Consider the following 27,153-nt stretch of genomic DNA (forward strand, 5'->3'; position numbering starts at 1 on the left):
GAAACTCTGTCTCAAAAAAGCCAAACCAAACCAAACAAAACAAAACCAAACCAAACAAAGAGAAAACAGCCCAGGAACCAAGTGTTCATCAATGGTCCCAACAAGAATCTCCCGTCTCAGGTAAAGGCCTTTGATAAACATTGCAACAAGTTGCTACAGAAAGTGAAGGAGATATGGATCGATATCCCCAAAGGCGAGAAGTCCAAACTGCTCAACAAGGATCCCTGTATGTTGAAGATCTTCCTGTGGGACTTGTCATCAAAGTCCTTAAAAAGTGCTTATGTCTAGCAAGTAGGGGTCTCTTCCCGTTATCAGAACTTGTTCCTACCTGAGAAGACTGCTCATGAAATGTGAATAAAAGCCTGTTTTTGTTTGTTTTGTACAAAGATAAATCAAGGCACAATTCTTCCAAAAGATTGTGTTAATGTGTGTTTAGTAGAAACATTTATTCTTTTTTTTTTTTTTGGTCTTGTTTCTGACTTTATTACTAGCAAGGGTTTCTTTTTCTTTTTTGTTTTTACATTTATTTATTTTGTGTGGGAGCGTGTGTAGGTGTGCATACCAAAGTAAGAGGTCAATTTGTGGGAGTCCATTTTTTTCTCCTGCTTTGTGGGTCTTTGGGGATTGAACTCGGGTCCTCAGGCTTGGTAGCAGGCACCTTTACCTGCTTAACCATTTGCCAGCCCTATTTTTATTTTTTTCAGTCAAATTCCACATCACACCCTACCTAGATTATTGTGATAGAGTATTCAATTTTTTTTTCTTTTTTTAAAACATGGTTTCAGGTAGCTCAGGTTGGCCTTCCCTCCCTTGGTAAAGATCATCTTCCTTCCAAGCTCAACTCAAGCGCCGGAGCAATAAATCACCTTCACCTGCACCTTATAACCTAACTGTCAGTCCCTCTCTGTGTCCCGGGAGTAAACAACTAGGTGACAAACCTGACACCTTTGCAGCTGGAGCCCCCCGGAGCGACAAGGAGGAGGCGGGGTCTTGCGCTGTGCCTGAGGCGCTGATAGGTGGAGCCGCAGAGAGTGGCAGGGCCTGGAGGCGTGTCCGAGGAACCAGGCGAGGCTGCGCGGGCTGGAATTTAGAGTTGAGAGTTGAAAGAGGCGGGGCAGGGGGCGGGGCCTGGCTTTAACTCCTTGAGTTCAGGACCCCGTCTGATGCCGCAGCTGGCGAGGGGTGGTGCTGAAGCGGCGAGGAGGCACTGAGGAGCCGAGGCCGGAGCTGCGGGTGGAGGGAGAGCTCCGGAGGCGGCTTCGGTGAGGAAAGAGTTCCTCAGGCCTCGGTGGCTGCCTGACTAGGGGCGGGAGGAAACTTCCCTCCCTCTGTCTCGGGCCCGCCCCGGTGGCTGCGCTGAGTGGGCGGCAGAGCTCGTCATCTGGGAGGCTACTTCCGCTCAGCCCTTGCTGTGGGAGAGAAGGCGGCAACATGGCGGAGTCCGGGCCGACTGCGCTCCGCGAGAAAATGAGGTATAGCACAGCAGATGATGAGCTGAGGCCGTCTAGGCCGCCGCCGCGCGCGTGGGGACGAGTATTAATCCGCTTCTGGCCAGAATCCCTGACTGTCCCGGGCAGCTATGGCTTCGGGGAGGCGAGGAGGGGGAGCAGATGTTGGGTTGGGGGGCGGGGGCGGGACGGAATGGCGGGAGTCGGGGTTGCAGCACGAGAAGTCCTGGGCAGCTATGGGTTCGGAGTGGGGGTTCGAGGATGGGGAGCAGATGTTGGGTTGGGGGGGCGAGACGGAATGGCGGGAGTCAGGGTTGCAGCACGAGAAGTCCTGGGCAGCTATGGTTGAGGGGGGGGCGAGGAGGGAGCAGATGGGGGGGCGGGACGGAATGGCGGGAGTGGGGGTTGCACGAGAAGTCCTGGGCAGCTATGGTTGGGGGGGCGAGGAGGGGAGCAGATGGAGGGGGGGCGGGACGGAATGGCGGGAGTCGGGGTTGCACGAGAAGTCTGGCAGCTATGGTTTAGGGGGGCGAGGAGGGGAGCAGATGGAGGGGGGGCGGACGGAATGGCGGAGTCGGGTTGCACGAGAAGTCTGGGCAGCTATGGTTGGGGGGGGCGAGGAGGGGAGCAGATGGAGGGGGGCGGGACGGAATGGCGGGAGTCGGGGTTGCAGCAAGAGAAGCCCACCCGCGTCCTCCGCCTCCGAAGCGCTGTCCTTGGTAGGCCCGGAGCTGAGAGTGTTGCACCCTGTGCGCGGTAGCTCACAGCCCGTGTGTGCTTTCCAATCTTCCAGCCATAAGCAGTACAGGGCTTTCCTGAGGAAGGAGAGACGCAGGAAACGGCGGCAGGAGCTTGCTCGATTGAGAGATGCAGGTAGGAGAGGCCTTCTTTGTTCTGGGTATGAAATTCTTCCCTCTGCTGCCCCACCCCCACTCCTGCTTGAGATGTGGCCTCAAACAGGCTGGCTTTAAAATTCGCTCTGTAGCCCAGGATGACTTTGAACTTCTGATTCTCCTGCCTCCATCGCCCCTGTTCTGGGGTGACAGGAATGCGGCCACCATGCCAGGTTGCTTCTGATTATTTCTGCATGCTAGGCAAGCACTCTACCAGCTGAGCGTGACATCCCCAGCCCATGCAATTTCCTGCACAAACCTGACACCATGCTGTTTGGCTTTCACGTGACAGGACCTGATCTTTATGTTTTAGATTTATAAATTCAGTAGGTTTATAAAATTAGTACTTACCAATGCAGGCCAAGGGTTGAAATCACACAGTAGTTCTAGGTTATGATGGCTGCCAGTCACACCACTGGTATGAGAGACTGTGCTTCACAGCATTTGAGAAAGGACTAGTCCAGGAGAGACAGGATGTAAGGGCAAGGATGAAAAGAAAAACAGCAGTAAACTGTTGTTATTGATGACAACATCCCTTTCCTTTCAGCCTGAAGATGAGCTGTTAAGCAATTTCTTAAGCTTACTTCATTTGTCTCCATTATCACTGCTTTCCCCCACTTCAAATTTAAATTTTGAATAGAAGATAGTTTTCTTCTATTGAAACTATTTCACCATGTTTTTACTTTGAAAATATTCCAATGTGTACACAAAGTTGAAAAAAAATAGGACACTTAAATATTCCTGCTTCATATAAATTTGGCAAATCGTTTGCACAGCCATGTCCTGAGTATCATTATGGAACCATGGGTTTAAAAAAAATAATGTAGGACTGGAGTGATGGTTGCAAGAACATTGGCTGCAGCTAGTGGCGGTGGTGGCGCACGCCTTTAGTCCCAGCACTGGAGAGGCAGAGGCAGGCGGATCTCTGTGAGTTCGAGGCCAGCCTGGGCTACAGAGAAACCCTCTTTCTTGTTTGGGGGATATATATCCCTGGGAGGCCTGCTCTTTTTTTTCTATTTATTTATTTATTTATTTATTTATCTATCTATTTATTTTTGTTTTGTTTTGATTTGTGTTTTGCAGGGATGCAGGAGGAGTTGATCTGGGGAGGAGAGGAGGTGCAGGGAAGGGACTGGGATGAGTGGAGGGAGGGGAAACTGCCCTTGGGATGTAATGTGTGAGAGAAGAATGAAAGTTAAAAAAAACACTGGCTGCTCTTCCAGAGGATGAAGGTTTCTTACCCACATGGTGGCTTACTGCTGCTATTCCTTTGAAGATATTTTTATTTTTTTTGAGGTAGGATCTCTAGCTCTGACCAGGAATTTACTCAGACTAAGACATCCGTGTGCTTTGCCTCTTGAGTGCTGGGATAAAAGGCGTGCGACACTGCCTTAATTTTAGGTTTTTACTATAATTGTACAGATGAAAGATTTATGCATTTCCGTGAATAAAGACTCAGTTTAATAAAACATCTGAATTTCTACAGAATTGTCACAGAAAGAGGAGGAAGAAGATGCTTTTGCTGAAGAAAAACGATTGGAAGAAGAAAGACTGATGGAGGAAGAGAGGTCAGGACTAACTGAAACACTTAAAGTGAACTGTTAGTTTATGGTTATATTTTCTGTCATTACCGACTAGTAAAAGGCTTTTTGTATAAAATCTTGTAAAAACTACCTCTTATAAACTGTATCTCTAGCTGACAGGTTAAAATTAGATGTCTTCTTTCCTTCCTTCCTTCCTTCCTTCCTTCCTTCCTTCCTTCCTTCCTTCCTTCCTTCCTTCCTTCCTTCCTTCCTCTCTCCCCCCTCCCCCTCTCTCCCTCTCTCCCTCTCTCTCTCCCTCCCTCTCTCTTTTCTCTTTCTTTTCCAGGCTGATCTCCTCTTCCTGCCTTAGCCTACCCAATGCTGGAATTACTGGCTTGTGCTATCATACTTTTTTTTTAGGGGAAGTATTATTCATTGCTTTTCTAATTGGAAAATAAACATACGTATATTTTAGTGTTGACACAAAGACCTAATTCTAATGGCACTATGGTTGTAGCATAATTCTTTATTCATAATTTTTAATCCTCTCTACTTCATCAGAGTGAGGAGAGTGTGGTAACAAGAGCTACCCTTGCTGTGGCAGTAGGAATAAGAAACAGCTGTTCCAGTTGTCTCTATTTTTTTTTCATTTGTGTGTGTGTGTGTGTGTGTACACAAATAGGTTTTTGGCTTTTCAAGGTTTCACTGTGGCCTTGGCTGTCCTGGAACTGGCTACTCTGTAGACCAGTTTGGCCTCTGTCTCCCAAGTGCTGGGATTAAAGGCATGCACCACCACAGCCTGGCTACAATTGTTTCTTTAGTCAAGGAGCAGGTGCTCAGTTTCTTTTTTCCCTTTCCCCTCATTACTCAGCCAGGAAGCCCAGTCTACAAGATGGGTTCATATTTAGGGCAAGTCTTCCCTCCTCAGTTAATAGGCCCTGGAACTCTCTCATAGACATGCCCAGGGCAGTGTTTTCTAGATGATTCCAAATTGACAATGAAGATTTCACATGAGAAGCTTGTGCTATTGGATGCCTGGGACATAGCAATTTATGGTAACGTTACCTTTTTGGGGGAAGGTGTTGTTTGGGTTTTTTTTGGGGGGGGCTAGTGTCTTGCTATGTAAGACCAAATTAGCTTAGAACTTGTAATCCTGTCTCAGCCTTCCAATTGCTAGGATCCTTGGCATGTACCACCTGGCTATTCTATGCATTTAAAAATTCAGCTTCATAATTAACAGCTTAAAAAATCCTGGCATCATTCTCTGTAACCTTTGAGTTTCTATTCCATAGAGTTAAGGGATTCCTGTGATTTGCCCTCAAACATTAAGCTGCTGGGAAAAAAGTTAGGTTGTTAGTTGTGAGCATGTCTTTAAAATGAAAGTTTTAAGGGAGCTGGAGAGAAGGCTCACTGAGTCAGAGCACGCACTTTGACTCAGGTTTTGTTCCCAGTATTCATATGCTGCTCACCGTCATCTATAACTTCTATTCCAGGGTATTTGATCCCTTTTTTTGGCCTCTTCTGGCATGCATGTGATACCTATGTTTACATGCCAGCAAATGTTCATACGTATACAAATGAAAGTTTTAGGACAAGATGAAAAGTTATAAAAATAAATTAGTAAATGTAGATTTAGCCAGATGTGGTGCACACCTTTAATTTTAGCACTGGGGACATAGAGACAGGCAGATCGTCCAGTCCCAGGCCAGCCTGGGCTACATAGTGAGTTCCAAGACTGCCAGGGCTACATAGGGAAGAGACCCTGTCTCAAAAAACCAAAAGAAGAGGAGGAGGAAATAGTAATGTTTGTGGGGAAAGAATGCTCAGGAAGAATAATGCTATGCGAATGTGAAAATTCCCATAGATGTTGCTTTGAAATGTTTGCCTGAAATGAAAATCACTGTTACCTCCTTATAGAAAGAAAAGATGTCATAGCCATAAATGCTTCTGAAAGGTACAAGTAGTAATTGTAACTTATTTCTGTTCAGGAAGGTAGTTGCTTTTTCAAAAGCCATACCTCTTCACTGCTTTATAGAAAATAACCTTAAGATTTTCATGTCATATTTTGGTTTCCTGTCTTTCATACATTCTAGATTAATTCCCATTTGTTGTTACTGACTACATCATTATATTAACAGGCAAAGATTACATGAAGAATGGTTACTGAGGGAAGAGAAGGCACAAGAAGAATTCAGGGCAAAGAAGAGGAAAGAAGAGGCAGCTCGAAAACGGAAGGAAGAACAAGAGGTAGAGTATTAACTAGCCAGTTACCTGAGTAAGTACTTAACGGAAATGAGTCTCATCAAGAGCTGTTTATCAGGAGAGATGGTTCAGTAGTTAATAACACTGGTGGTTCTTCTAAACGACTTGGGTTTGATTCCTAGCACCCTCATGGTGGCTCACAACTATCCGCAAGTCCAGTTCCAGGGGATTTTCTGGCTTTTGAGGTACCAGGCATGCACATGGTGCAGACACATACTTACGTGCAGGCAAAATACCAATACACATAAAATAAAATAAAATAAATTTAAATTAAAAAAGTTGTTAGTTATGGGACTGGAGAGATAGCTGAGTGGTTAAGAATACTCACTTGCTGCTCTTCCAGAGGACCTGGGTTTGTTCCTTCCCGGTACCCATATGGTGGCTCACAACTGTCTAACTTGAGCTCCAAGGGGTCCCATGCTCTTTCTCTGCGTGTGTACCCTCACATGCACATATGTCACAGGGACACTCACACACAAATACCATCTCTTTTAGAAGAAGTTGTTTTTCTTGGGGCTGGGGATAGAGCTCAGTGACAGGCTCTTGTTGAACATGTGCAAGGCCTTAGGTTCTCTCCTCAACATTGTGTAAACAGAAAGGGAGGGAGCTACATTTAAAAAAAAAAACCTGATATTGTCTCTTTTCAATGACCTGTGTTTCTAAAGTTTTTCAGTCATTACTCTGTAGGCTATGTGTTCTTCAATGTGACTGAAAAAATAATTACCTTCCCTTTTTTCCTTTACAGAGAAAGTTAAAGGCAGAATGGGAAGAGCAGCAGAGGAAAGAGCGAGAGGAAGAGGAGCAGAGACAACAGGAGAAGAGAGAAAGAGAGGTGACTTCTGTCATAGGAGGATAGAGCCCTGCGTATCTTCTTAGTGTGCACGCGTGCATGGGAAGGGTGTGCAGAATCCGCAGTGGGCATGTCAGGGCTTGGGTTTGGTTTTATTTTTTTGCTTGTTCTCTGTTCATTTGGAAAGTATCAGTTTTTGTTAGAAATATACTAGACTAGCTTCCATATGTTTCTCTTCTTTGGGTCATGCAATGGCAGATTCCTTTACCCAAGTTACCTTACCTTTTAGGTTGGAGATGGGTAAACATTTTCCTTAAGGGGCAGATAATATTTTAGGCTGTGATGTCTGTATGGCTTCTGTGGACATCCAGCTCTGCCAGTGCACCCTAAAGCAGACACAGATCGTATGTATATGAATGGACGTGCCTGTGTTCTAGTAAAACATTTCTGTAAACCGGGCGGCTGGCCCTGTTTTACACTCTGTATCGCTCTGTAGCAAGTGTTAACTTTTCTATGGTTCTGTTGTATATGTGTTGACTTTCACAGAAGAATAGTATCTTGAAGTTTCCACACTTATTAATTCATAAGAGACTTAACAGCTAATGGCGTCTCAGCAAGAATTAGTTTAACAGAATCAGGATGTTAGACATTAAGGAATTAAATAGTTTTGTTACTGAATCTGGTGTTCTGTCTAATTTTGTTGTCAAAGCAAATGACAGTCATTTACAAAATTCTAGAGGACCATCCCTTTGAGAAACCTGTGCCCATTCTAGGACATATGCTACTGTCCTTTTCTTACATGTTTCTCTCCCTGTCTCTTAATGCTTATGCTTAAATCTGTGTTAAAAGCCTTTCCTTAATAATCCCCACCATTGCTTTAAAAAAAAAAAAAGAAAAGAAAAGAAATTCTGTATTGTATATGTATATCTCCTGTACATTTTCTGGGATTCTCTTTATAAGCTTGGTTTGTTGTCCTGCTGGTCTTCAACAGTGTATTTATTTCAAATATAACATAGCTCTTCTTGCCTTGACTGATTCATGAGGATATTCTTTATTCTTTTTTTCTTTAGCATCACCAAATTTGAATGGCATGACATTTCCATAGTCACTCATCTTAGAATGTGTGTACATTCTAGTCATGGAAAGGTATCAGCAGTCTCCACAACTAGTTTTCTGTCTCAGACTGCATTTCCAATGCAGGTTTTTGGCACCCTTGTTTGAGGAGTACCTTCCAGATGAGGCAATATCCAGATGGGGATGTTAGGGGTACAACAATTGTTTGGATTGTCGGTATTTTACAGAGATGAATTAGTTCCTGTTTTAACAGTAGAATATTCTTCAACTTTCAGGGATCAGGTAAAAGCTAAGGCTTCTTCTAAATGCTCTTGTTTTAAAGAGAGTCTGGCTAAGGAGAAGTAGGTAAAATGAATTCCACTCTAAGCATATACAAGGGAATATGCTATGTCTGTTTCTCTGGCTCTCCTTGAGTGACTTTTCTAGATGGGAGGGCAGAGGGTAAGTCAGCAAAACACTTCATACAGTAAGAATGTTAGGTTCTATAAAGAAATAGAGGAGAGTGGTGTGATAGAATAATGGGCATCGAGATTCTTATTTAGATTACCCGGCCAAGGAAATCTCTGAGGAAGTGGTGTTTGAGATAATTACACCTGAGTGTACGGATATTGGGAGGAAGGATCGTGGTGGGACCTGAAACTTAGAGAACAGAGGAGACTGGGGAAAGGGCATGGGAGAAGTAGGATCAGAAGGGGCAGGACATGCAGAGCCTCTTAGGTTTTTGTTTTAAAATTGAAAATAGATTCTTCTCTGAAGCAGTACGTCTAGACCACAGTCTCCCTTCCCTTCCCTCCCCATCTCCCCCAGATCCATGCCCCTTCAGTTTCTTCTTCAGGAAAGAACAGGCCTCTAAGAGCCAAGAATCAAACAGGGCAAAACAAGATACAGTAAGACAGGGCGAAAGCTCTCTTCCAGGCTGGACAAGGCAACCCAATAGGAGGCAAAGAGTCCTAGGAACAGGCAAAAGAGTCAGAGGTATACTCGCTCCCACTGTTGGGAGTCCCACAAAAACACCAATCTAACAGCCATAACATGCGCAGAAGTTCTGGTGAAGACCCACGCAGGCCCTGTGCTTGCTGCTTCAGTCTCTGTGTGCCCAGGTTATGTGAGCCCAGGCTCACTGTGTCGGTGTCGCACTCCGTGGGATTTGCTGAAGGAGGCGGAGGCAGGAGGATCACGAGCCTCTTATAGTTAAAGGAGTTTGGTTTTATTTTCCATACTGTGATGAGAGTTGTAAAACAATGAGTGAGTTCATCCTGTTAGTAATGTTACCTCCAACAGATCATCCTTTTTTTCTACAAAGAACAGGGGCCAGAGAGGAAACAGGACGACCGATTATAATCTGGGTAGGAGATAATGGTGGTTTGGATGAGGACAGAGCTTCAAACATGAGCACACAGTTAACAGGACTCTTGGTGGCAAATTGCATGGGAGGAAGAAGGAAAAGGAAGGGAATGGAAGTCATGTTTTTAGGTGTTGTTTTTGTTTGTTCGTTTTTTTTTAAACAAATGGGAAAATGGCAGTGCCAGTTACTGAGGATATTTCGGTTTAGATGATGAGGGTGAATGGATGGAGGAGATCAAGAGTTCTGCTTGGCCGGTGGCAAAAGTAAAACCTTCAGTTTGATCTCCAACCCTCAACCAAACCCAAACCCAAAAGAACCTGTTTTGATCACATTATGCTACGATGACTTGGTTTGTTTGTTTGTTTTTGGTTTGGTTTGGTTTGGTTTTTTTGGAGACAAGGCTTTTCTGTGTAGCCCTGGCCATCCTGGAACTCACTCTGTAGACCAGGCTGGACTCGAATTCAGAGCTCCACCTGCGTCTGCCTTCCGAATCCTGGGATCCAAGGCATGTGTCACCACACCTGACCGCTCCAGTGACTTTTAAGTTGCCAGGACCAGGTAGACTTACCAAAGAAGCAGCTAAATACAGTTGTATGTATGGTTTTAAGATGCTAAGTTACCTAACTGTATGTATTTAAATCCAACTAGTTAGAGATTTATTGCTACCTTGTTGGACTTCCTTTATTTTACTGAAGGTTTGAAATTTCTCCCAAATCCTAACTACTGCTCATCATGTCATGTTTTTGCTTCTGTTAAATATTTGTGATGTTTAACTCAACTTTTAAAAGATAGTCATTAATATCTCAAGAATTAGAATATGGTCTTTATGTATAGATATGTTACTGAAGCTATTATGACTTAAATATTTGCAATGTGCTCTATTCAAATTTTGCATTTGAATAAAAATTCTAAGCTATATATCTTTTGAAAGCTTTTTAGAAGATATATGCTTAGAAAGGAAATCAGAATCAGAAGCCTTTTGTATGTGTGTTCAGGTGTGTGTTGTCGTACATGAGAGTCATAACTAGAGAAAGCAGACATGACTTAGCTGACATCCTGGTTTTCATTAGTCCTATGTTTGCACCACTTATAGGAAGCTGTGCAGAAGATGCTGGATCAGGCTGAAAATGAGGTATTTTCAAAACCTTTCATTAAGACTTTGAGATAGGTAGAGGTGGTACGTTCCAGTCGTCTTAGCCCTGGGGAGGCTGAAGGAGGAGAATGACCACAAATTTGAGGCCAGCCTGGGCTACATAGAGAGACACTGCCTTAAAGAATGATTTTGAGGTCAATTGATATTTCATTAGGAACAATCGTTCCAATGACATGAGTTTTGTGGTAGGTTGGTTTGATTACTTCTGTATACCTGGAATCACTTTTGTAACCCTTCAGCTATGTAACAACAGAAGACAGTTGATGATGGTATTGAATCACCCCTTCCTTAGGCTATGCTTGTATCAAGTCCTTAAAAATGTATGTAAGTGACATCACATACTACTGGCCCCAAATGGATGGTTTCCCCACCTTGATTCAGAGTAACTTGTACTTCTTTCTGGTGGCTCCCTACGTCCGTGGACCCTTTCAGAATAGATGGATAGAAAGAAGACCTTCGTGACTGCATCTGGTAACATTAAGTAACCCCCAGTCAAGGAAAATGCCTGGGAGCTAAAAGAGAAGTACAGCTCATGTTTCTGAACAATTGCCTATAAGGTCTTGATTCCTTATTATAATTTAACTATGCATGTCTATAAATGAAACCATTTTTGTTCTTGATTAAACTATTTGACTATTTGGACGAACAGTCTTTCATGTGCTTTTACATCACCAATAAAGTCATGGTTATTTTTAACAGTTGGAAAATGGTGGCACCTGGCAGAACCCAGAACCGCCCACGGATATAAGAGTACTGGAGAAAGATCGAGCCAATTGTCCATTCTACAGTAAGACGGGAGCTTGCAGATTTGGCGATAGGTAATGGATTTTGCTTTGTGCCAGAATGAAATGATGGAAAGTGTCGGGGTTTTGGAAGAGGCATAGGCTTCAGTATGAAATGTTCACCATCAGGTATGTGGTGCTTCTTTGCCCTGCTCACTAGATAGGTTTAACCAAGTGGATCCTTTGCATTCCATATCTATAGGAAGACCTTTTTTCTTTTTCTTTTTACTTGAGAACAGATTTTTTTTTCATATAATACATTCTGATCATGGTTTCCCCTCCCTCTTAGATTCTTCTCCACCTCCCCACCCACCAGAATCCACACCCTTTCTGTCTCTCATCAGAAAACAGACAGGGGTTGGGAATTTAGCTCAGTGGTAGAGCGCTTGCCTAGCAAGCACAAGGCCCTGGGTTCAATCCTCAGCTCCAAAAAAAACCAGACAGACATCTAAACACCAAATAAAAACAAACCGGAACAGGACAAACAAACAGGAAAAAAGAGCCAAAGAAAAGAACAGATACAGATGTAGAGAAACATTCTCACACACAGAAATCCCATAAAACCACAAAACCAAACACCAAAATATATAAGCAATAGACGTGCAAGTTAAAAAAAATGCCTAGACAAAGCATTATGAGACAAAAACCCCCTCCCAAAATCCCACTGAGTTTGTTTTGTGTTGGCCATCTACTGCTGAACATGAGGCCTGCCTTTAAGTGTGGTTTGTATGCCCAGTGAGACTTAAGGAAGATTGCTTGCTTGTTGATTTCTTCCATGCTCCCATGAGTCCCCAGAGGACAACTTGGATGGGGAAAATTAAATGTTGGAAGTGATTAGAGTAGCCAGAAATACCTTTTCAAGGGTAAACTGTAGCCCAAGTAGTCTTTTCCAGTTTGGCATGGGTATAGGGACGTTTGTGAAAGACAGGATTGTAGCAAGTAGAGGAATAAACTTTTAATTCACTGCTGTTGGTCAATATGCTCAGACTTAGGAACAGACTCTTTGAGTTAAAAAAAAAACTGGCTTTTGTGGCCTGTGGGAAAGTTAAATTCTACATCTTAATTCCTTCATCTATGAAATAAAGATGAAAAAATACCACCTTTTTGAGGACACTGAAACTCCTTAAATGGGATGAGCATGGGGAATAGATAGGGCTGGACACATGGCTATTAATTTTCATTGTTCATTATTTCTGTTGTTACTGTTGCCATTTTCTGATACATTCATGTTTCCTACCCTCCTTTTTTTTTTAAAGTTAAGGTACAGGGAAACAGTATTGATATCTTCAGTCATTTAGCAAATAGTTGAAAACTATATGCCAGGTAATGATGATGGTTTATAATATGACTTTGTTTATAAGTCAAAGTAAGCAAATACTTTCTTTTTTTTGTTTTTTTGTTTGTTTGTTTGGTTTTTTGAGACAGGGTTTCTCTGTGTAGTTTTGGTGCCTGTCCTGGATCTCGATCTGTAGACCAGGCTGGCCTCAAACTCACAGAGATCCGCCTGGCTCTGCCTACCGTGTACTGGGATTAAAGGTGTGTGCTGCCATGTAATGGTAAACAAATCTGTCTGAGGCACAATCTAATTTCTATGTACCCATTCTGTGGAAGAGAAGGTATAATCTGAATCTTCCTTTTCTTTTCTTTTCTTTTTTTTTTTTTTTTGAGGTCTTACTGTTGTAGCTGGCTTGGAACTCATAGAGATCCATCTCCCTCTGCCTCGAACGCTGAGATTAAAGGTGTGTACCACCACACCCAATAATCTTTTGGTTTCTTGAGAGTCTCTTGGAGCTCAGGCTGGCCTTGTAGCCAAGATTGGCTCTGGACTTCTGCTCATCTTGCCACCACCTCCTAATTGCTGAGATTACAGTTGTGTGCCACCAGGCCCAGCTTATTTTGTATTTTTTAAGAATAATAGTTTTGGGCTGGAGAGATGGCTTGGCAGTTAAGAGCATGTACTGATCTTTCCGAGGACCTGAGTTCAGTTCCCAGCACCCACATCAGGCAGCTCAAAATGACTCAAGCTTCAGGGGATCTGACACTGTTCTTTGACCTCAGCAGGCAACTGTACTCATGCATGCCCTTCTACAAGTACTCATAAATAAGATTAAAATTTTTAAAAATTAAAAGAGAATAGTAGTTCTCAACCCTGGATACATAATGAAATCATGTAAAAAGAAAAAAGGCTAAACAAAATCAATCAATCTCACCTCAAATTGAGTAAATGAGAATTTCAGAGGCTAGGGTAAGTCTAGTTTTGAGATGCTTTCAGGTATTGGATTTGATGGCTGGAATTGTGGATGGCCAGAATATCTGTGGAAGGACTCGGAATTTGGTAAGAAGTAGAAAGGCCTCTTTTGAGGAACTGCAATACTGAGGAAAGGAGGCTACCCTTCCTTTGGTACCTTTAGGAACATTTTTTCTAAAGAAAACGCAGTCTCAAGAAGAAATAGTAAAATGTGATCTGCTTAAGAGCTAGTGAGATGGACGGCTCAGTGGGTAAAGGGGCCTGCCGCAAACCTGGCGACCTGCCTCCCTCCCACCCCTGGATCTTCATGGTGAGAGAAGATGACTGACTCCTAGTGCTGCTCTGACTTTCCTACTTGGGCTGTGGCCTGGGCGCAACCACTCACAAAACAAATACTGAGCTGTATAAAACACCTCCCGCTAAAGAGAGATGGTGGACAGATGACCTTCCCGAGATCAACGAGCCCCACTTTCAGCTCCATTTGCGTGGGTAGTTGAGCCAAGCTGCCTTTAAGGCTTTTCAGGTGCTCTCCTTTATGATGCATCTCTAATTTCCTTGAAATGGAAGACCTGGGGAAGCCAGATTCAGGATTCTCCTCTTGGTTGTGAGAGGACAGGTGTATTAAATAGTTTTATGAATACCGGCCAGATAATTCCTTGTGGAAAAGTGAGTGGCCTGCCAGATTCCATCTCTGACAGTCATTCCAAAAAAAATACAGACCATAGTCAAATTAGTTTGTGACTGTTTCTTATCATTGTCATAGGCATATGAGACTTTACCATCACAACTATCAAAGTGTGAGAACAACTTGGCTATTTGCATTGTTCAAGTAATTAATTGCATTAAATTGTGTGAAATTAATGGTATTGAAAGCCAACACCATCCTTTCAGACAAATAGACTGTTCTGTTTCCCTCTTGTGGAGAGTCTGGATCACTTGCTCCAAATAACATAGCAGGATCATCTGTTAAGGTATGTCAGATGCCAGAGAAACACCTGTTTCTTTCCTTTTTTTTAAAAAAAAATGAGGTCTTAGTCTAATCCAGGCTGAACTCAAACTTGTCATCTTCCTGTCTCGGACTCCTGAGTAGCTAGGATTACAAGTATATAAATACTATGCCAGACAGAGAAACACTTCCTTATCATAAACATGTCTTTGGATGCTTGCTTTTGCTTGTTAAACTTTTTGGTTATAGTTTTGTTGTTTTTTTAAATTCTTTGACAATTTCATACATGTCTAAACTGTATTGTGGTCATATTCACCTCCATTACCCTCTCATCTCCCTCCCACTCCCCCTGGATCCTTTCTTCCCAGTATATTCTCCTCCTGTTTTCATGTCTTTTCTTATTTAAGTAATCCACCAAGTTTAATTAGTGTGGCTTGAATATGCAAGGTTATTTACTGCGTCATTGGCAACTTACCAGTAGCTGCATCCTGGAAGTCCCTACCCCCAGCAGCTGTTTACCTCTAGGGACAGGCCTTAAGTGCCTCACCTCTATCAATGCTAGAATGTTGATGGGCTTGCTTTTATGCAGGCCTTGTGTCTTAGTATTCTATTGCTGTGAAGAGACCATGACCAAGCCAAGCCAACTCTTAGAAAGCATTTAATTAGGGGCTTGCTTACAATTTCAGAGGGTTTTGTTCATTATCATCTCGTTGGGAAGCAGACAGACATGGTGCTAGAGCAGTAGCTGAGAGCTTTATATCCTGATCCAGAGGCCATTGGGGGCAGGGGTTGGGGAGAGAGACAGACAGACAGACTGGTCCTAGTGTGGGCTTTTGAAACGTCAAAGCCCATCCTCAGTGACATACCTCCTGCAACAAGACTACACCTCCTAATCTTTCCCTATACAGTCTACTAACTAGGGACTAGACATAGTAGTCCCTATATGGAAATACATGAGCCTTTGGGTCCATTCGGATTGGAACTACCACATTTTGCAAAGGTAACAATAGATACTTTGAGTTCATGACTGCAGTGGCCATGCTTTGTCCAGGAAATAGTGTTCGCCACATTCAATCTCATCCATCAGCTCTTACATTTTTTTCCATTCCTCCATGGGCCTTGTAGCAGTTTAGAGGTGAGCATTCAACAGGCACTTTTTTTCCTCAACACTTTGGCCAGTTATTAACCACTGTCCGCTACAAAAAGAAGTTCTCTGACTAAGGTTAAGAGCAGCATTAATTGGGTACTAGGCTACAGAGACACCTTAATTACAACTTTGTTGTTTTTGCAACAGGGTCTTACTCTAGTCCAGGGTGGCCTCAACCTCACTGTGTAGACCAGGATGGCCATTGTCCAGACCTCTGTCCCTTGCAGTATTCCCTACTCTATAACTTTCTTCCTAAGTTTCTCTTTCCCTAAGTTTGTCTTAACGATTTTTTAAATTTTATAATTTGATTTAATTTTACATATCAGCCACAGATTCCCCTGTCCTCCCCCCCCCAATTTTTTTGTTTTGTTTTGTTTTATTTTTCGAGACAGGATTTCTCTGTGTAGCCCTGGCTGTCCTGGAACTCTATAGACCAGGCTGCCTCCCAAGTGCTGGGATTAAAGGTGTGTGCCACCACCGCCCTGTCTTACTGATTTTTAATTAGAAACCTAAGCAGGAAAAATTTATTTAGGACTTTGAACTGTGTGGCCCCTCCCACCAGTGCACTTCGGGAGAAAGGAGTAAATAAGTACGTGAACTCATATATATGATTTTCTTCAAAATTACTCTGCAATAACCTAGTCAACTTAACCTTGTCCATTTTAAACTATGAAAAGAAATTGTTCTTCATATTATTAGGTACCTTCAGTGAATAAAAATTCGGTTTCATTTATTATATTCTATAATGACCACATGCCAGATTAACCCAGATCTCTAGGGTCAGGCTCTTCTCAGTCACATGACTTGAGGAGGTACGCTTCTCTAGGTTTCAGCTGCCTTTGTGTTTTGGACTCTTTGCTTGTTGCTGTGGAAGGATTTATTTGGCTCACAATTCCAGGTGATAGTCCATCATTGTTGGGAAGCCAAGGTGGGAGGAACTTGAAGCAGCTAGTCACATCACCACCACAGTCAAGATCAGAGAGCAGTGCTTTAATGCTTGCATGCCTGTGCTGTTCGACCTCCGTTTTCTCTAGTTCAGGATCCCCTGCCCAGGGGCTCGTCCCACCCAGGACTAAGGTGGGTTTTCCTACATCAGTTCAAGTAGCAAGGCAATCCTTCACCGACATTTTCAGAAGATAACCTTAGTCTAGACAGCCCCTCACTGAGACTCCTTTCTCAGGTGATTCTAGATTGTCAAGTTGAAAATGAGCATTAACTATCACACTTGGCAAAGTAAACTACTAGTACCATCTGTCCCACCAGGCTATTAAGGATCAGAGTGGAAAAGATATAAAAAAAATGCATGAAAACGTTAAAATGCTATATGTAGATAAAATGACAAGACTTGAGTAAATAGAAAATTTACATTGCCCTATTGTCTCTTTTAAAAATTGAATTTTAAAATTATTTTATTTACTTATTTTTAAGGGAGTGTCTCACCTTGGAACACTGGCTGGCATGGCACTTGCTATGTAAATAGGTTGACCTGGAACTCAGATTCGCCTACCTCTGCTTCTTGAGTGTTGGGATTAAAAGTGTACACTACCATGCCCAGCTTAAAAAATGTTATTAATCATTATTATAATTATTATTTGTGTGTGAGAGAGAGAGAGAGAGAGTGAGTGGGGGGGGGAGGAAGGGAGGAATATATAGATTTAGGGATCAATCCGTATCACCAGGCTTATGTAGCAAGTGCTTTACCCACTGGGCTGTCTCACTGGTCCACATTACTATATTCCCTAAGCATGTAAATCAGTTGAAAATGGTATACAAGCAAAATTCTATTGCTAATTCTCACCTTGATCTCCTATGTAGCATCTTGTTCCCATCACTGTAATCTGTCACACTATTGGGCCTTCTTTCCCTATGACTCAACATGGAGAAATCTTTCTGAATATATTCAAAGGCTCCTGAATGGCATATGCCCGTAGAAACCATTCCCAATCTTGAAGTCAATGAGAAACAGTTTTAGGACAGTTTTCTTGTGTGCTGTAACTGGGCATGCAAGAGTGTTCATTATCTTACAGTTAAGTCTAAACAACCATGTTACTTGATTCTTGATCTCAGGGTTGATGGTAAGCTTTTAGCTGGGCAGTGGTGGCGCAGGCCTTTAATCCCAGCACTCGGGAGGCAGAGGCAGGCGGATCTCTGTGAGTGTGAGGCCAGCTTGGGCTACAAGAGTGAGTTCTAGGAAAGGCGCAAGCTACACAGAGAACCCTGTCTGAAAAAAAAAAAAGAGGTAATTTGTGAGGCTGCAAGCCCAAAAGTGTTCTGAAGTTCTAACATTAACCTCCAGTACATACCAGGTCCAGTGGGCTACAAAGAAAGATGATAATATGGTAAGGTTTTAATGTCTGGTTTTTAGTTATTGGGCAAATGAATTTGTTTGCTTTCTTCTGCAGGTGTTCACGTAAACACAACTTCCCCACATCAAGTCCCACCTTGCTTATTAAGAGCATGTTTACAACATTTGGAATGGAGCAGTGCAGGAGGGATGACTATGACCCTGATTCAAGCCTGGAATACAGTGAAGAAGAGACCTACCAGCAGTTCCTAGACTTCTATCACGATGTCCTACCAGAGTTCAAGAACGTGGGAAAAGTGATTCAGTTTAAGGTGTGCACAGGCTGGGAAGGGACCAGACACACGTTCTCCTGAAATCCAGGATACAGGGCAGAGCTAGGGCTCCGGCTGTTCCTTAGGTGGAGTCACGTGCCAGTATATGCCTGACCTACGGCTGAGCATGCCAGTATTTGTTAAAGTCACTCGATTGTCTTCCCTTCCACCCCCACTCTGGCCAGTGCCATGTGGATGCCAGAGGATATCACAAACATGTGTTAGCATGGATTTGGAATGCTAGAGCCTGGGTTGGAAAGGGACCTTATTCAGTGCCTTTGTGATGCAGCACTTTCCAGCAGTTGACTTCATTGTCAGGCCTGCTATACCTAGCCATCCAACCTTCAGTTAGCTGCTGTTTGTGATGGACATGGCTCCCTTCCTTCCCTCTTTTAGTGCCCAGAATGGTGTTATAGAAACTGTCATTCTGTTTCACTCACTGCGTAAGGTGAGATATGTCTGCTGCTGTTCCTGGGGCTCATTGGGTGAATCCCAATATGTAGGCCTCTTGCTTGCCTGTGATTTGATCATATCTGAACCTGAATGACTTTATATTATGAGGACAAGGGAAATGTTTCTTATTTTGGAGAAAAGTAGGAATAAAGCTGTAGGTTTTTTTTTCTTTTTCTTGCTGTCAGAAATGAAAGTATAGAGTTGGAATAATCATGCGCCATAGATAAAAGAAATAATTACAATTTGCTTTCCAGATTTAAAATATATTCTTTAAAATTTGTTTTCCAAGGAAAGGGAAATAGTACATAGTGTTATAAAGAGAGAAAAGGGAAAGTGGAATAGGGGGAGTAAATGGGGAGGGGGGTAGGCTTTTTTAAAAAAATAAAATTTAAATTAAAAAATAGAAATAAAAATTTGTTTTTCTCTTGGGCTGGCAAAATGGCTCAGTGAATAAAGGCACTTGCCACCAAACCTGACACCCTGAATTCAATCTCCAAGACCCACATGGTGGAAGGAGGAGAGAACTGACGCTTGCAGACTCTCTTCTGACCTGCACATTCACGCTGTGACATGACATGGCGTGCACATACACATGAAAGTGTAAACAAATGACAATTTCTCTCCAAACGTTTATTCCTGTGGCATATGCCTTCCTGGCTTCTCACTGCTAAGAGCAAATGATAACCACTAACTGTGGTCATGTCTGCATTGTTCCACATGGAAGCAAACTCCAGCTAAGGAGGCAGAGTGTTTGCTCTCCAGATGTTGCTTTATCTCTGCGTGCCGTAACTGAACGGTGAGATTGGCTTACATCAGTGGTTTCCCTCAAGGGCCCCTGGATCCTGCTTCTGTGAAGTGGTAATGGTGAAATTGTGTTCAGAACTTGAGATTGGTAGCTGAGCCACAGACTGCTTACCTTGTTCAAGGCTCTGGGTTCTGTCCCCAGCACAGTGGGGTAGGGATGCTGGCTTTCAGGGAGGTTAGTGGAAGCTGCATTATTACATGTAGCAGGCTGCATCCACTCACCACAACTTTTTTTTTTCCTAGAAAGCAAATAGGATGATAGGGCTCATGCTAATCATATCGACGAATGAAAAGAAAGCTGTTTAGTAAATTTGTGGTGCAGAAATGATCAGAACATTGAATTTATTATGGAAAATCAGTAGGTCTTTGGCAACCATGGGACTAAATTATTAATATTGTTGTTGTTACATGGTTCTGAGGATTGAATCTAGGGCCTTCTACATTCTGGGCAAAAGTGCTGTATCACTTTTCATTTTTTTGTAGCTCAGACTGGCCTAGAACTTACAGTAGTCCTCCTGCCTCCACCTTCCTATTACTGGGATTTTAGGCATGTGCCACCAAGCCTGACTAAATAAAATGAATTTTAAGGTTCCTGGGCATGGTTGATGTGGACTCCTAAGGCCCTTGATTCTTCTTTCTAAAGATGGTATTACAAATTGAGTACGATCTTGTCTCCCTTCAGATGTTCTAATAACAACACCCTAAAGCAAAACGTAACTTCATTCTGAAGTTAAAAGCTAAACACTAGTAGGAATATTTTCTTTTCTTTCTTTTTTTTTTTCAAAACAGGGTTTCTTTGTTTAGCCTTGGCTGCCCTGGAACTAGCTCTGTAGACCAGGCTGGCCTCAAACTCCCGGGTGCCAGGATTAAAGGTGTGTGCCACCACCACCTGGCATCATAGGAATATTTAAGGACCTTTTTATATGTCATTTTATATAAATCAAATTTATTGTTTTTGAAGGCAATGATCAATTGTTTAACCCTACTTATAGTAGGAACAATACATGAAAATGAGATATTATTCATACCTATATGGTATAAATTCTATTAATTTCAAGGTCAGGCAGAAGATATATATTAGTACAACTTCTGAGAGCGGCTTGTGCGCTGCCTAGTGAAGTGGAGACCTATAAATCAGCACGCTCCTGTTTATGAAGACCATAGTGGTTCTTAACACCTACAGAGACAGATTTGTGAATGGGTAGTCACGAGCAGATCCATAAATATGATGATTTGATATGTCTAGTATATACGAGTTGAGTCATTAAGCTTGTGTTAACATCTTGAAAAAGATAAAGAATACCATCTATAAAGAAATTTTAGAGCCAGGCATGGTGGAGCTCTCCTTTAATCTTAGCACTTGAGAGGCAGAGGCAGGTGCATCTCTGTGAGTTTGAGACCAGCCTGGTCTACATAGTGAGTTTCAGGATAGCCAGGATTATATAGAGAGACCCTGTCTCAAAAAAAAAGTTTAAAAATTTTAAAGGTACAAAGCAATACCAGCACGTGTGTCCAGATTTTTGACATTGTGACATGTCATCCATTGAGTTCATGCCTGAGAACTGCAATCAAGTTACAAAGCAAAACCAAAATGTTTTAATTAACTTTGTGATTTTTTTGTGTTGGGCCACATTCATAACTGTGAACATGTGGTTCACAGGAGGCTATTTATGTTAGATACACCTGAATTAGTATACATATACATAATTATTTTTTTAAAAGATTTATTTATTATGTATACAAAGTTCTGCCTGCATGTACACCTGCAGGCCAGAAGAGGGCACCAGATGTCATTACAGATGGTTGTGAGCCACCATGTGGTTGCTGGGAATTGAACTCAGGACCTCAGAAAGAACAGCCAGTGTTCTTATCCTCTGAGCCATCTCTCCAGCCCATACATAATTATTATATATACTATTTGGTTAGTATATTTATGTAAGTGACATATTTATTATCAGCACATACATAATGTATGCATGCCTGTGTGTGTTCATGTGTCTGTACAAGTCTACACATAATATACATATATAGTCCAAGCAGAAACACCCTTATAACAAGTGCTCTTAACTGTCATGTCTCCAACCCTTGTATTCTGTTTTTATGTCTCTGAAGCATTTCAGGGTTTCAAATCGGCAGACCAGGATCAACAGAGATCAGGCAGTTGAGGTCTGCAGTGTTGTTAGGTGCTTAGATACAGCTTGACTTGATAAGAAAGCATGTTGGCCTATTGTGAACTCGTTGAGGGACTATTTAGCCTGAACAAAATGCATTTGAGGGTTGGCTTCTTTTGAAAAGTTTTTCTTTTGGTGACAGCATTCTTTTTTGTTCCTTAGGTCAGCTGCAACTTGGAACCTCATCTGAGGGGCAATGTGTATGTTCAGTACCAGTCGTAAGTATTACGAACATACATGCATCTTCATGTTTCATCATAGTTGCGGTATATTGTGTTTCTTTGATATCACTGAATATGTAGCTTTCCTATGCATGATACTTTTCAAAATGTCAATATGAAGAGCTCATGGAGAAATAGGCAAGATTTAAAAATACACTTTTTCATTCTTTGTATATTTGTATAATTTTCACAACTAAAATACAAACTGAAAAAGGGCTCATTAGAATAGAGTAGGCAATACCTATCTAAGGTACAAGGAGTTAAAGCTCCAAATAGTGTGCATTTGACCAGCTAGTAATGGAGGTTCTGTATCATTCCTGCATGCATTACCATTTCTCTGAGCAGTGCCACGGCTAATGGCTTCAATTAGCCATTGTAATAAGAAGAATAGCAGTCCTAGCTGAGAAAGCATGGGGCCTAACAGGGGGAAACACTTCTGCAGATTTAATGGTCTAATCTTGCACATTAAGAAGCTTTGACTCCAGCCAATTTCCATATGACGAAACATTTCAGAGTTAATGACAAAGGTCCCTGAATAAACTAGGCTGTGGGAACCTGAATGCTCTGAAGACTTCCTAGGCGATACAAGAACTGAACTTGGTAGTCCTACAGTAATTGGACAAGAGGGTTAATTCAGAATAGGTTTGCTCTACCTATGAGAGTTAAAAGCACAACCTTTGATTTTTGCTTCCAAGGGAAGAAGACTGTCAAGCAGCTTTTTCTCTTTTTAATGGACGATGGTATGCAGGACGACAGCTTCAGTGCGAATTCTGCCCAGTGACCCGGTGGAAAATGGCAATTTGTGGTAAAAGCCAATGTAGTGGCACCCCTCCCCCACTGCTGTACTACACAAAGGAATCTTCATAGGAAGAAACCAGTATTTTGAAGGGATGAAGTGCAGTTTTTGTTTCATACAACAGATGAGCAGGGTGGTTATATAAAGGACACCACAGTTTAGATCTGTACAGGCCTGTGGGTCACTAGATGGATGGAAGGACTGAGCTCACAATATGTTGGTGACAGAATTGCTGCTTGAATTTCAGTCTTCAGGTCCTCAGTCCTGGGTTCTGTGTGTAACAATGCAGTGTCTAAACTAAAGATACGCACATTATCCGTGTCACAGATTGAAGGCGTTTTCTGTTCATTGCTTCTCCTTACTTGAGCTATTTGTTTCAGCCTCGATCCCTAAGGAATCTTCCATCCTCAACACCACAAATATTACCCGTGGCTAACATTCCCCACATTACTTGAAGTCATGCTCTGTGCATTTGAGACCATTAGTAGGTGTAGATCAGTTAAGTTGTACATCGGGTGCTCTCAGTTACACTGACTCATCTGAGATCGGCAGCCAAACCAGGAAATGATTCAGCGCTGCAGAGAGTAACCAGCCGCGTTGAAGGTCTAATCATTTTCTGATTTCTAAAAGTATGCTTAGCCAGAGCGGTATGGAAGTTCCCCAGGTGAAGAGACGAAGCTCTAATACCTCAGGGGTGTACTTCGGCCTTCTCCTTGTGTTTCGCTGCACTTCCTGCTCAGGTTTTTTGTTTTTTAATCAAGCAAGTCTAAGTCTTTAGCAACCTTCTCTTAATGGATGCTGTCATTTAAAAAAAAATTATGATGGGCATGGATGGTTTTACCTTCAGTTCCAAAACTGGGGGTAGGCCAAGACAGGAGGATTGTGAGTTAAAGGCCAGCTTGGGCTATATAGTGAGACCTTTTCTTGAAATAAATAAAGTAATTAATTGATTAATTAATCTAACAGTTATCAAAAATGAGGGGTTAGAGAGATGGCTCAGTGGTTAAGAGCACTTGTTCTTATAGAGGACCCAGGTTGAGTTCCCAGCACCTACATATTGGTTCATCATTGGCTATAACTCCTGTTCTAGCGATTCTGACACCCTCTTCTGACCTCAATGGGCACCAGGCATGGACATGGTACACATATGTAAATGCAGGCAAAACACTCATATACATAAAATAAACCTTAGAAAGTTTTAAAAATAAATAAAAAGGCTGGGACAGTGGTGGTGCATACCTTTAATTCTAGCACTCAGGAGGCAGAGGCAGGTGGATTTTAGTTGGAGGCCAGCCTGGTCTACAGAGTGAGTTCCAGGACAGCCAGGGCTGTTAACACAGAAAAATGCCTTGAAAAAACGTGTGTGTGTGTGTGTGTGTGTGTGTGTGTGTGTGTGTGTGTGTGTGTGTATGGAATTTTAGAATTCCTTGCTTTGAAAAACAAGAACCACCATTATACTCTAAGTTTAAGGGTTAGGCAGATGAACAGGAGTTCATGGCAGTATATTCTCTTTATAGGCATTTAGTTTTGCTAGTTCCTCAAGACGCGGTGTGATTCCAGTGATATGCTTGAGTATAACTTTGAAACCTCCAAACCAGGAGTCTTATTTCATTAGAAACAACATCAATCACAAAAATATAAACAGCTTTAGTATCTTTCTCAGTGACTAATAACTGTTGTTTCCTTATCATTGACTTCTGGTGTATCTTCTTTGGAGAGATCTCTGTTTAGATAGCTGCCCATTTTAAATCATGTTACATCTTTTTGTTATTCAGCTATAGAAATTCTTGATTGATTATATATACCAGTACCTGATCACAGAAGTCATCTGCAAATGCTAGCTCATCGTTTTACTTTATTTACCTTCAGCCACAAAAGTTGTCTGTCTTTTTTATTTTCTCTTTCTCTGTGTCTGTGTGGTTAGACAGGACCTCATGCATCGCAGGCCGTGAACATAAGGGTGCCGTCATACCCGGGTATTACGTTCTTATTATGTAAAGACTATTGCAGGATCCCCCACCCATGTTGGACCTTCTCCTGAGCAGCATATGCTTTCAGAAAAATGCTAATAAAAGGATTCCAAAGTTCAGTTCTTGAATCAGTAGATGATGTAGTCACCGTTTGTTCATTTGCACTCTGCTGACATCACAAGGCACAGGTAATTAAAACTAGTTTGTGTCTGGGTGCTGGTGGCACACGCCTTTAATCCCAGCACTTGGGAGGCAGAGCCAGGCAGATCTCTGTGAGTTCGAGGCCAGCCTGGGCTATAGATGGAGATCCACGACAGGCACCAAAACTACACAGAGAAACCCTGTCTTGAAAAAACCAAAAAATAAAATAAAATAAAAACTGGTTTGTGACCTTTTTAGGGCACCTTTTATCATTTGAGTGTTCTTGCAACCGTAGGCAACAAATCAGGACGTCAGTTTATCTACATCAGACACTGTAAGAAACAGTGCAGACATACTCAGACTTCAGAAATTCCTCTTCTGATTTCAGAAAAAGAATGAAATTACAATAATGCCAGTGATAACCACTGCCTCTTCACTTGCCCTCACAGGCTTATTTGAAGTACAGCAGTGTCCAAGAGGAAAACACTGCAACTTTCTTCACGTGTTCAGAAATCCCAACAATGAATTTAGGGAAGCTAATAGAGACATCTACCTGTCTCCAGATTGGCCTAGCTCCTCCTTCGGTAAGAATTTCGAGAGGAGGGAAAGGGCCAGCCACTACGATGAATACTATGGCAGGTCAAGAAGACGAAGGAGCCCGAGTCCAGACCTCTCCTACAAGAGGAACGGTGAGTCTGAGAGGAAGAGCAGTGGTAATCACAGGGGGAAGAAGTCTCACAAACACGTGACAAAAAGTCGTGAGAGGCGCAGTTCCCTGAACAGAGGACGAAGAAGGGATCACAGTCCAGGACCCTGGAGCCAGAGCCGCAGGAGCCGCAGGAGCCGGAGTCGGAGCCGAAGCCGGAGCCGAAGCCGAAGCCAGAGCCGAAGTCGGAGCCGGAGCTCATCAAGGTCCAGGAGTCAGAGCAGGAGGAAGTCAGGTAGTAGAGACAAAAACACTCAGAGTCCCAAATCTAAATAAACTTGGTGTTTTTAACTATCAGTCTGTCTTTTTATGGCAGCTACTCACCTGTATAGTTTGACAAGGCTAGTCAAACACTATCATGTAAACCATACTTTTTGATAAATTATATATATAATAACATGAAATTACTTGTAATGCTAACTTTGAGAGCATCCATTAATACTGGAGTAATGCTTTAGCATTTTTTTGTTTTCTGTATTTCTCTCTCTGAAGTACAGAGGTCAGAGGTCAATTTTCAGGGGTCAGTTACATAGTGAGATCCAGGGATTGAACTGCGATCATGAGGCTTTCATACCAAGTATCTTTACCCTCTGAGCCATCTTTATTCCTTTTTTTGTTTGTTTTTTTGTTTTTGTTTTTGTTTTTTTCGAGACGGGGTTTCTCTGTGTAGCTTTGTGCCTTTCCTGGAACTCACTTGGTAGCCCAGGCTGGCCTGGAACTCGGAGATCTGCCTGGCTCTGCCTCCCGAGTGCTGGGATTAAAGGCATGCGCCACCACCGCCCGGCCCACCTTTATTCTTGTCCCTTTATTTTTGCTTTATGCATATGGGTATTTTGCCTGCATGTATTTGTGTGCACCACTTGTATGCCTAGTGCCCATGGAGACCAGAAGACGGTTTCAGGTCCCCTGGACTGGAGTTATAGATGGTTGTGAACTGCCATTTAGGTGCTGAGAATGAAACCCAGATCCTCTAGAAGAAGTAGCCAATACTCTTAACCACTGGACCATCTCTCCAGCCCGACACACTTTATTTTTTAACTCAAAAGTCACATATGGCTTTAATGTTTTTCACTCAGTTGTCTCATTTCATTAATCCTGATTCGTTAGTCCCAAAATTTGTATTTTTACTCATTTCATCTACATTTATTTGACAACATCCCTATTGTTAGATTTTTAGGGATGATCCTCTTAGATTTTCTTAGCGATTTCCATACATTTTGATCAATTTCTTAGAAGAATCCATATCAAGAAAGCAATACAAATTGCCTTCCTGTAAGATGACAAAGTCACCTTACAGTTCCCACAGCACAAAGTTAGCTTGATCTTTACCAGTTTGGCAAGTTTAGGTATTTAAGTTATTGTTTTTATTATTGCTGTTTTTTGTACTTAATGGCCATTCTTTTTTGTTCTTTGAAAATATTGTATTTTTTCTATATGTAAAAGTTGAATTTTTTTGCTGTTTCAAAGTGTTGCAGTTCCCATTTCTGTACTCCTCTTTCCTCATATCCACAGCCCCTCCTTCGCCTGGGGGCTGTCGCGGTGAATGTCTTAACTTGAATAGTGTGTTGTGACAGTTCTTTATATAGAAGCATTTTGTCATTTCCCAGAAAATTTGTCACTATTGACTCAATGCACTGTTAAAACAGCCCTGGTACAACAATCAC

The 27,153-nt window shown here is 42.3% G+C and overlaps 1 protein-coding gene across 2 annotated transcripts; it reads left to right on the top strand.

The window, feature by feature from the left end:
- Positions 1-1,139: 1,139 nt before the first annotated feature.
- Positions 1,140-26,144, top strand: Zrsr2 (zinc finger CCCH-type, RNA binding motif and serine/arginine rich 2). Of its 2 annotated transcripts, XM_028887762.2 has the most exons (11): positions 1,140-1,472; positions 2,242-2,321; positions 3,828-3,909; positions 6,003-6,111; positions 6,872-6,958; positions 10,429-10,467; positions 11,188-11,306; positions 18,014-18,227; positions 21,818-21,873; positions 22,572-22,681; positions 25,233-26,144. In XM_028887762.2, exons 1-11 carry the CDS (start codon positions 1,432-1,434, stop codon positions 25,763-25,765), a joined length of 1,470 nt encoding a protein of 489 aa, XP_028743595.1. In that variant the 5' UTR covers positions 1,140-1,431; the 3' UTR covers positions 25,766-26,144. The 2 variants fall into 2 exon arrangements, with proteins under 2 accessions (XP_028743595.1, XP_037055359.1); XM_037199464.1 differs by lacking the exon at positions 10,429-10,467.
- The last annotated feature ends 1,009 nt before the right edge of the window (positions 26,145-27,153 follow it).

This window comes from Peromyscus leucopus, chromosome X (genome assembly GCF_004664715.2).
Source record: "Peromyscus leucopus breed LL Stock chromosome X, UCI_PerLeu_2.1, whole genome shotgun sequence".
Lineage (NCBI taxonomy): Eukaryota > Metazoa > Chordata > Mammalia > Rodentia > Cricetidae > Peromyscus > Peromyscus leucopus.

Coding starts and splice junctions, on each gene's coding strand:
- Zrsr2 (XM_028887762.2), top strand. CDS start 1,432: ATGGCGGAGTCCGGGCCGACTGCGCTCCGCGAGAAAATGAG. Junction 11,307..18,013: donor GCTTGCAGATTTGGCGATAG/GTAATGGATTTT, acceptor TTTCTTCTGCAG/GTGTTCACGTAAACACAACT. Junction 21,874..22,571: donor GTGTATGTTCAGTACCAGTC/GTAAGTATTACG, acceptor TTTGCTTCCAAG/GGAAGAAGACTGTCAAGCAG.